The sequence below is a fragment of the Strongylocentrotus purpuratus genome, unplaced genomic scaffold (assembly GCF_000002235.5).
Source record: "Strongylocentrotus purpuratus isolate Spur 01 unplaced genomic scaffold, Spur_5.0 spur5_scaffold_17, whole genome shotgun sequence".
Classification (NCBI taxonomy): domain Eukaryota; kingdom Metazoa; phylum Echinodermata; class Echinoidea; order Camarodonta; family Strongylocentrotidae; genus Strongylocentrotus; species Strongylocentrotus purpuratus.
This window is the reverse complement of record NW_022145602.1, coordinates 17987139-17998363: the sequence shown is the minus strand read 5'-3', so window position 1 is coordinate 17998363 and position 11225 is coordinate 17987139. Positions and strand designations below refer to the sequence as shown.

Here is an 11225-nt window from a genome sequence, read left to right as displayed (position 1 = left end):
CTGATTTTCCGCGATCACGGAAAACGGACGGAATTCACGGAATTGACCATTTGAAACGGAAAATGCAATTTCGAACGGAAAATCGCGGAAAAAACCCTTTCACCTCAAAACTTTTCATTTTTCAAGAAGAAAATCGTAAAACTTACACTATTTTTGTGACTCCTTATGCAGTGAAAAAATATTGGGCCTCAAATCATGGTTAATAATTCCGAATATTTAGTGATATTCGTCAGATTCTTAGGAGACCGGGCGCTGCCATTTTATTTCGCTGGACCAATAGAGATCGTGACAGAAAACACGTTACAAATAGCAGCGAAACGATCCTATTATGCCAGCTAGGCGCCTAGTATTACGTAGACGTAATACTAGCCACACACACGCCAGCAGCGGGCGCTACGTGCGGCGAGATTGTACACACGCTGGGGCTGGCATGTGCGCCTAAAATCAATCAAAAGCAGACATGACAGCCAAGACTGAAATGTTTTCGTTGACGTCGGTACTCATCCTTTCCGTCAGGAATATGTCTTGTTCTGACATATTCCGCTGAATTTAGTCTGCTTGTCTAAGTACGAATTTGAAGTTGGTAAATCTAAACATTTGATAATTTTTCGTAGGTCTAGCCTAGACTCTAGGGCCCGTAGGGGTCTATATTTTCACTAGTATTTTGCATCCTGAAAAGGAGCTAAAGGCCGTCATTCGTGTTACGGAACGGATCTCCACTGCGAGAGAACGACTCATAAGCTGTCATGTATTTCTTCAGCTCTTCTGGATCTTCTACACGTTTCGTCATGTCGCTTAACAAAATCTTCTGATAAATATAATGATTGTTACAATAGAAGAGTGGTGCAACTGTCTGCCTCCCAGCAAAGCCACTTAAAGCCCAGAACACCTGACACATAGTCTAGAAATATCGGCTTACAAAGACGAAATAATGTCCGGATGGAATTAATTTCGACATGGCCTGCTCCTAAAGCTAGAAGTACGGAGTCAAAAAGTTGTTGGTGTGCTATGTTAGTCATTCCGGGATGGACAGAAGAGATGTGAAAATCGAATGATTTTTTTGTGCAAGTCAACCTTCTCCCCACGAACACAACAAATCACAATATCGTTTATCAAAGAGTCTGCTATTCTGTACGGCACCCCATCAAAACCTATCCTGATCCATTTCCTTTCATTCGTTACATTTCCCTGCCTTAGTAACTCTTTTAGCACATGTTTGATGGTTTGTCGTGAGTTTGGATTAACCCCAATAATTTCACCCATGGCAACTTTTGCCGGTTGCGGGGGGTGGTTGACGTCAACAAACTTATACAATTTTGACCGATCACTAAATATTGTTTGGATTGTGATTACAGTGAGTACACAGATTTTTTTTTTCTTCATACACTTTGGAACAATTGACACACACGTTGACTCCTTCGTTTGCGACACAATATCGAACATGATCTTTAACTTCTCCTGTGATGTTGTCAACTTTGATTTCTTGTTTGACTTTTTCCAGGGCCTCACTTTGCTGTAGACATCTATAAGGCCGGAAGACAGACGCATTCAGAGATTCCTCCAGTTCTGTTACCTTCTTGTTTATTTCTGTCATGTTCATTTTCCCTGACCAGTTGGAAGGTTTTAGATTTTCATTTGTCTGCGTATTTGATGGTTGATTTCTTTGTATGAAGACAACGTTAGTTACTGTATTTACCGGTGTTGTTCCACTTTCCCTCACACGTCCCGTTTTCCCAACCCTTTGCGAGTTGTCGGCAAATACCTCGACATCCCCAGGTGAGAAACATTTATTGGGCTGCTTTGAAGAGTTGTCAAGTACCTTTTTTAGTGTGGTCACACTTCCCGATGGCGTTGTGGCCCCATCAATGGTTGTTATTGTTTTACTCCCAGCAAGGGCCCACTTAACCAGTGACTGACTGAATGAAACATTGCCAGTATAGTTTTTATTCCGAACTGGTACAATTGTTCAACTAAAATGGCAAATGCTGTTTTCTTGGAGAGAGAAGCATTTTCTGTGCAGATATTGGTTGCACCAGATAAGAAATTCACCAGTTCCTTTGGTCTTCCTTTCAGAAATTGTTGAATATCAAAGTTTGCAAGATTATCTAGATTGGCATAATCTCCTGCTAGGTTTTTTGTATCGTCAAGTATCTTCTTGTTTATGGAATCACCCAAGTTGAAGTAAAGATGCTCTCTTTGATCTTCTGTTAATTCTTGTACTCGTTGCAAAATGTCCTCCACTGCAGGATCAAGTATTGGTGGTTCAATTTCATGATAGCCTTCGTCATCATCATGGCTTGGCACCGACGTGGAAGTTTGATTTTCACAATTACGCTTGGCATAGTTAATACAATTCAAGCATACGTAGTTTGAAGTTGAAGATAAAAGTTTGCTTGATATTAGCCATTGCCAGTGATCTTTCACATAAAGTCGGCTTGATTTCTTGAAAAGAGATGGTGCAGGCGACTGTGTTGCATCATGGAGTTCACACCTGCATCTCTTTGAGAACCCAGGCGTCCGTGGAGTCTGGTGCGTCTTCCTTTTTGGTGGTTGACTTTTCCCCATCCTCACCTAAAATTGGAAACATAGGTGGGTACGCAGTACGCTCTTACCCCCCCCCCCCCCTCCTCCTCCTGAAAAAATCCTGCGTACGCTACTGCCGGCTGGAATAGCTCTTGTGCATGGGTGTCGATCCGGCCTCATCTAAGTTAGATATAGAACTGTTGCCTCTGATCTTTATTAACCTCTCACATGTTGACTACTTGTATTTATATTTATATATATCCTTTCAATATATCTCCCATCCTACAATTCTTGATGCGTTGCAGGCCTGAGTTGGGGAATAAGTTTGACAAAGCGGCAACCTTGGTAAAGCGGCAACCTTGGTGGTAGCTCCCAAGCTTGATGTCCTTGCTCCAGAGTTGCACAACAAGGAGATAAGGGCAGCGTCTACGTCGGGTCGCCAGCAGACGGTACGACAGATTTGTGGTCATCCAGTTGGGAGGGTGCCGAAGGGGCTGTTGGCAGTTGTCCGCTTTGCTATCGACAATGGTTGGGAGGCATACTGCTTGTATCTGGGAACAATGACCCATGACGGGCCCGTGGCAGGAGGGGGGCCGAAGTTGAACGTGTGTTATGTCATGGTGGGGGGAAAGGAGGATGGCAGACGAGGTAGTACGTCAGATCAGGAGAAAAGGAGGAAGGGACATTAATGTTTGATAGTCATGACATACAAGTGTAGTCGAGATGACATTGATTTTGATGGTTATCATTATGGAATTAAAAAAATGTAAACCATATTATTATGTTTATAATGTTTTTAATGTCTACATGTATGTCTCTTTAACAATTTCTTCATTTTTTAACAGACTGTGATTGTGAAATAGCACTTTGTTCTTATTTTTAAAAAGTGGCATATTTCATTGAGCATGAGATATAAAGAGAGTGAAAGGGGTTGAGGGTAAAGAAGATGTGTGTTGAACTGGTAAAAAAGGATGAATTGATCAATTGACTAAAAAGAAAACACGTAAACAAATTAATTTGGAAATCAAGTTTATTCATGAATCATTATATGAAAATTTTACATGATCAACAAGCTCATGATTCGAAAATTAAACAATTTACATTTTCAAAGTAACACACAAAATAAATGAAACAAAAATTGTTAACTTATTCAACTTCCATCATTCTTTAATTCTGAATGTTCATGTTTTTCATGATGTACATATTAGGATCATCTTCAAATACAAATAGCAATGTTTGGATAAACTAAATTAATAATAGTAAGTATAGTAAAACATAAATATCATTCTTTTTGTTAAATCAATAAAACATATCAAAACATGATTGCTACTTCCATACTTCTTTTTTTAAACATTTCTATAAAAGACAATAATTATTATTGATAATAACATCATAATCTAAAAAAATACCCCGCCCCCAAAAAACAGATGACAGCCAGTCGGCATACATTGCATAAATATAACATGTTCACGAGAGATAAACATAACACAAACAACATACAAAATGGAAAATTTATGTTTAACATCAAATTATCGGGGCTTAGCTGATAAACGCCAGAAATAAAATTTGATGTCTTTATAGCATCCCTCAGCCCTTTCTCCACCTTGATAGGGTAAACAAGACAGTTGCATGTATTTTGAAAGAAAGGAACTAAAAAGAGAGCAGGGATCGAGGGGAGTGAAGAATATAATATATATGTTAGCACTAAAGAAAAAACATTTTTGAACAAGTTCAACTTTAAACCATTAATCAAACTGTTATTACACTGTCCCACAAAGTTTATTTATTTTCATTTATCTCTCCACCCCTTGACACTGCCCCGCCCTCCCCTACCGTCTATATAAGCACCCCCCCCCCCCACCCGAGCTCCCTCCCCCTCCTATGTACATGAGCTACGGCGCACGCGGCATCGTTGCATCGTTGCAGAAATCTGCAACGTGAACAATCAAACGCACCCTCTATGCGCATTCCCGGTGTAACATTGCGGATTTCTTCAACGTTGCAGAAATCGTACATTTCCCGAACTGAGATCAAGGACAAGATTAAAGTTGTAGGGGATTCACTAAGTACAAACAGGAATGACCAGAGATCAGACAGGAATTGGAGATTAGCACACCTTTAATCAGGCGACAATAGCCTCCGAAACAACGATAAGAATATCACAGACAACTGTCCATTTTTACAACTGCCGAACACGATCACGATCATATCCGTATCGGTTGACGACAATCCCTATACTCTCCCCCACCAAAAATACCCTCCAGGGTTTTTTGTCAAATATTATTTTAACATTTCCAAACTGCTTATAACACAAACCAAATCTCGACCGAGACATATACACGCGAAGCAACAATATTGCAGTCAAGCACGCGTACAGACAAAACATACGACCACCAGTTCTCTTAATACGTTACGATCGCTATCGGCTGTTTCTATGTTGAATTCAGGGTACATCTATACATCCAGTTCGCTTGTCTGCGCAAGATACCATCAGTACTAAAAAATTGTACACTGTAAGTGTAGTGTCCCTACTGTCATGCTGCCATCTAGTGGCAGAGGAAGCATCTTGTTATTACTCCATATATATATGGAGAGCTACACCATGTATCATGAATAAAACCGTCATATACATTAATTCCAATCAACTTGCAGATCTCTTATTTTTGTGTACGCAAGGCTACACTACAATGGCGATGAAAATGGTCCAAAAGCGCCCATGTCATGCAATATTTGTGAGTTTTTATGAACTTTTCCTGTGAAATATCTGTGAGTCAGCCCCACCCATAGACAACAATGTAATGTTGATATGTCCAACTGTTTCGGAGTGCAAACACTTAAGACTGAATATTCATCATGGCGAATATGCCTATCCTCCCAACCTTCGATTCATTTGGGGAGAGTTCCTCCCTAGGCCCACGATGGGAAAGCTGGGTGAAGAGATTTGAAGGGGCAATGATAGGATTTAACATCACTACTGCTCGCAGGAAACGTGCCCTTTTGGTACATTACGGAGGTGAGTTTCTCCAAAAGGTCTTTGATACTCTCTCAGATGTTTGGGATGATAATGACTATGACAAGGCGAAAGCTGCGCTTGATGCTCATTTCATACCAAAGAGAAACGTCATCTATGAAACAATCTTGTTCAGACGGCTTAGCCAACAAGACAATGAAAACATTGCTTAGTTCTGTACACGTCTTAGGCAGGAGGCTGAAAAATGTGACTTCGCAAATGATGACAGAGAACTTGTAACGCAGATAAGGCCTAAAATACAAACTTGTTGTATTGCCCTTTAGGTGCCAAAACATGGGTCGGTTGGTCGGAAAAGATTTTTTTTCTTAAACTTTTTTTTGTCGCCCTCTTTGGGCCGATATTTTTCTGTTTTTTTCTTCTTTTTCCCGCCCTCTTTTGGCTGATATTTCTCAGTTTTTAATGTTTTAAATACATGTATTTCAGAGTCATCATTCCATTCATATCTTTTTCACCTCATAATAATCCATGGTTTGCAATGTTGTGTTGAGACAACACTCTGTGCTTTCCTGCTGACGAAGTTTGTTTTCAACTACCTGTAAAACTTGCTAGCAATGTGAAGATTGTTTGGAATAATTTGATTTTATGCATTTATATCCTAAGTCAAACAAAATACATGTTTTTTTATTCATTAATACAAAAATTCTAAAAAAACGGTTAACAAAAAAAAAAAAAAACTTTTTTAAAATGCCGACCGTAGATTTTCAGATTTTTGGGTCGGTCGCAAAGGGCAATACAACAAGTTTTTATTTTAGGCCTAATCACTGGCTGCAGGTCTGGGAAACTGTGAAGACGTGCACTGGAACGACAGATGTCCCTAACAGAACTGACTGATCTGGCACGATCGATTGAGCTGTCTGAAGAACGTGCTGATGGAGTTGAAGATGCAACGCAACTTAAAAGGGTCTTCGCTAAAGGGGCAAAACCACACCCTGCAAAAGCTAAAGATGGGAAACTTGGTCCAGGAAAGCAGAAATGCTGAAACTGCGGATACGCCTATCCGCACAATGGTAATTGTCCAGCAAAAGGAAAGAAATGCAATACGTGCAACAAACTCAATCATTTCACCACAGTATGCCACAGTGGCAATTCCATCAAAGCACTTGATGTCAATACACCTGCTGACGTTGATAGCAATGCTGATAGTGACTATCTGTTCACATTCAAAGATAAGAACAAACCATCAACCAATATAATGATCGAGGGAACAAGTTCTTCTATAGTAGTCGATTCCGGTTGCTCGAGGAATGTCATAGATGAGACTACTTACCAGAAGTTGCAGGTGAAACTCAGAAGCACACCAATTCTTCTGGTTCCGTATGGTACAAAGACTCCTTTAAACGTGCTCGGGAAATTCACTGGCCTCTTTGAAACGTCTAAGAAAGCTACGACAGCAGAGGCATTCGTAGTCAAAGGCACATACAGATGTCTTCTGGGATTGGCAACTGGGCAGGAACTTGGACTTATCACTATTCATGAAAGCACAAATGCTGTTAATGCAGATGTCGACTACGTAACAGCATATCCCAATTTGTGGTCAGGGATAGGAAAACTGAAGGGCATGGAAGTGGAACTGGACATAGATAATTCAGTTCCACCAGTGGCCCAGCGGTTTCGCAGCACTCCATTCCATTTGCTGAAGCAAATAGAAAAGCAACCAGCTGAACTCCAGGAAGCAGACATTATTGAAGATGCAACAGGTCTAACCCCTTGCGTGTCACCAATAGTGCCAGTTCCGAAACCGAATGATCCAGAGAATATCCGGATCTGTATCGACATGAGAGCGGCTAATGCAGCTATCATACGTGAACGCCATCCAACACCTACGATGGATGAAATCCTCGCTGAGCTCAATGGATCGTGTGCGTTCTCCAAGTTGGATTTGAAGTCGGGATACCACCAACTTGAACTAGCTTCAGAAAGTCGATACATCACCACATTTGCAACACATGTGGGTCTGAAGTGCTACAAAAGACTGAACTTTGGCATTTGTTCAGCGAGTGAAGTCTTCCAGAATGCCATAAGACAAACAATTGAAGGCATACCAGGAGTTGTAAATGTGTCAGACGACATTCTGGTTCATGCACCTGATGAATCATCACACAACGGACGACTCAATGCCCTCTTCAAACGTCTGCAGGAGCGAGGGCTTTCACTGAACAAGCAAAAATGCTGATTCAATCAATCTTCGATCTCCTTCTTTGGTCTGGTGTTCTCTGCGAAGGGGGTATTGCCAGATCCGGGAAAGGTAGATGCTATCCACCAGGCTGCATCTCCCAAGAACGCACAGGAAGTCAGGCGTCTCTTAAGAATGGCTAGCTACAGCGCAAGGTTCATCCCTAATTTGTCAATCACTGCACCTCTCCGACAACTCATAGAAAAGGGAGTCAAATTTGAGTGGTCTGTTGAACACGAAGCTGCACTGAAAGCGTTGAAAGAATCTGTACTGAAGGATACAGTCAGTACGTACTTCGATACCAACAAGCATACAATGTACATCATTGTATGTGGATGCGAGCCCTGTTAGACTTGGTGCCATGCTCACTCAAGATGGTCGCACAGTCAAAAGCCAAATCGAACGTGAGGCGCTTGCAATCACATGGGGAGTCCAGCGTTTCCATACTTACCTGTTTGGACGAAACTTTACTGTGGTAACCGATCACAAGCCATTGATCCACATCTTTGGTAAGCCAAAGATCGTACCATCAGCCCGTATTGCGAATTGGATGTTGAAGCTCCAACACTACGACATGGAAGTAGTTCACGCCCCTGGCAAGACAAAACCCGCAGACTACACCTCACGCCATCCCTGCAGGACTGATACCACTTCAATGCCTGATACGGAGATGTACTTTAACTTTGTAGCCCAGCACGCACAACTGAAAGCTATCAGTCTTCTGGACGTTCGTGCTGAAACAGCCTGTGATCCTGTACTACAAGCTACAATTGAAGCGTATCGTAGCGGTGAATGGCACAAGCTCAAAAGCACACACTGCTCAATGTGGAGCATCCGGTGTGAAATAGCTGTCACGGATGATGATATCGTTCTATGAGATAAGCGTATTGTTATTCCTGAAGCACTTCAAGCACGCGTTCTGGAAATAGCACACGAAAGCCACCAGGGAATCACGCGCACCAAAGCGTTGCTTCGTTCAAAAGTGTGGTTTGAGTCCCTCGGCAGGAAAGTGGAAGCACTAGTGAGAGAGTGTGCTACATGCCAAACCGTCAGAGATACTGGCACACCAATGGAGCCATTTCGGATGTCCGCAATGCCGCCTGGTCCCTGGCAAAATTTGAGCATAGATTTTTGTGGCCCATTGCCCACAGGAGAATATCTAATGGTGCTGATCTATGCTTCCCCAAAGTCATCAAGAGTGACAACGGAAGTCCATTTTAACGCAAGCGCATTCGCAGATTACGCTTCACAGTGTGGATTCGAACACCCCCACATCACTCCGCATTGGCCTCGAGCAAACGCACAAGCGGAAGCATTCAACAAGCCGCTTGTCACAGCTCTATGTGCTTCACATCTAGAAGGTAAAAACTGGAAGCAGGAACTCTACAAGTACCTTCGTCAATATCGCACCACGCCACACACTTCGACAGCCGTTAGCCCATTTCAGCTAATGTTCAATCGCGAACCAATCACCTGTTGCCAGAATTCGACGTTGATCGCGATAATGATTCTTCGACACAAGGTGACGAAAATGCCAACACACAAGCGCATAGCAAAGCAAGAGAGAATGATCGTCGTGCAAAGTTAAACCAAAAAAAATATGCTGACAAGCGCAATCGCAATGCGACAAGCGATTTCAGCATTGGTGACCAGGTTATTGTGCGTAACGATACACGACGTAACAAATTGTCATCTCCAATCAATCCAACATCTATGACCATTGTGAATAGGAATGGAAATATGATTACTGCTCAGTCTCGCGAGAGGAGGGTTTCACGCAATGTTTCATGTTTCAAAATTTTTCTTTCTTCACAATTGCGTCTACCTGAAAACAAGAGCGATCACGACCACCCAGTTTCTACGGAACCGCAAACCGCGCTTCCTGGTCTTGGTCATTCTCGCAAACCTCCATCTTATCTGAAGGATTATCAAACCTAAAGGAAACAAAGAAAAGAACGAAACAAATAAAATGACACGGACAGTCTGATGTCTTGTTTAATTTGTTTATTAAGTAGTAATATGTTTTACTATCTTGAATGTTTATGTTTTTATATTTTTCCATGCGTTAAAAGTTTAAGACCATGAAATCTCAGTTGTATACTTAATGGTAAGAATCACTCTCATTTTTCTTCATGAAGGAAGGGATATGATATCTGTTATGTAAAAATATGTATGACTAAACTGTAGTATGTTGGATAATAGACACCTGCATGTATTTATCATTTGAGTCAAAACATAATTCAAGTGTATCTGTTTACTACATTAATCTCAAATACCCAAGTCGTACCAAGCTCACTAATTGATTTGTTTATCATATAAATACCAACATGAAAGTTTTGTGGTATAACAGGGAATTGACAAACAAGTATATTCCATTTATTCAATTTGAAAGGTGTTTAAATGTGAGACACATACACTTTGTTTTAAATACGTTTCAACAATTTGTCAGTTTTAAAATACAAAATTGCTTATAGCCAGAATAAATGCATGTTTATTCAGAATGCATGAATTATGATATTGTTTTGTTTTATACGCAAATGAAGAATGTAGACAAGTTTGTTCATGGTATTTGGTATTCATGGTACAATTTGAAGTTTATTAATCAAATATGATGGTTAACAAATTACAGGTCATCTGGTTCATCTGAATGTAACCAAATTCAGCTATGCATTTGAAAAGTATCAGAGTACAGTTTTTTTGTATAACTTACAGAAACAATCTGTCTAAAAGAAAGAGAGGGATGTAGTATCCCTACTGTCATGCTGCCATCTAGTGGCAGAGGAAGCATCTTGTTATTACTCCATATATATATGGAGAGCTACACCATGTATCATGAATAAAACCGTCATATACATTAATTCCAATCAACACAAGGACACTACAGTAAGAATAACAAACACTGCACTTGCACCCCAAATGATAGCTTTTCCCCACAAAACAGAGATGCAATGTACATAGTGCTAAACACCAACAAGAAAAAATTTCCAAAACAGATACCATCTTAACCTGCTCAAGCATATCCACGAACTGCATAAGTAACACAACACCAGCACAGCTGAGTGATCTTTTGTTTGAGTTCTTTCTACAAAATAAGTAACCCTTAGACAAATTTGCAATTTAGCCCTACATGCATGGCTAAAGTGTAGAATGGATGACAACTAAACTTACTTCATATCCTCTACTAATGTAATCCGTTCAGCAGGTCCGGCAAAATAACATTTTTATATATATTTTGTTATACAATTGTTATACCCAATTTCAGGTCAGATATAGTGTATACCAAGTAGGATGTTAGCAAAACTAACATCTGTGTATGTGTAAATTATAAACTACACTCGGTTGGTAGTTATATTGTTTCGTTTATCTTTTGAAACACAAATTCTGTGTACATACTGTATCACACATTCATGTGCACAAAAATTCAGTGTACATGTATAACTCTAAATAAAACACTAGATGCAACGACAGAAAATTCACCAGGACTCTTCACAAGTTTAA

The 11225-nt window shown here is 40.5% G+C and overlaps 1 protein-coding gene across 1 annotated transcript; it reads left to right on the top strand.

The window, feature by feature from the left end:
- The first annotated feature begins 5376 nt into the window (after nucleotides 1–5376).
- LOC105446716 (uncharacterized protein K02A2.6-like) lies at nucleotides 5377–7727 on the top strand. The gene is made up of 2 exons (XM_011683880.1): nucleotides 5377–5536; nucleotides 6625–7727. Exons 1-2 carry the CDS (start codon nucleotides 5377–5379, stop codon nucleotides 7725–7727), a joined length of 1263 nt encoding a protein of 420 aa, XP_011682182.1.
- Nucleotides 7728–11225: the final 3498 nt, after the last annotated feature.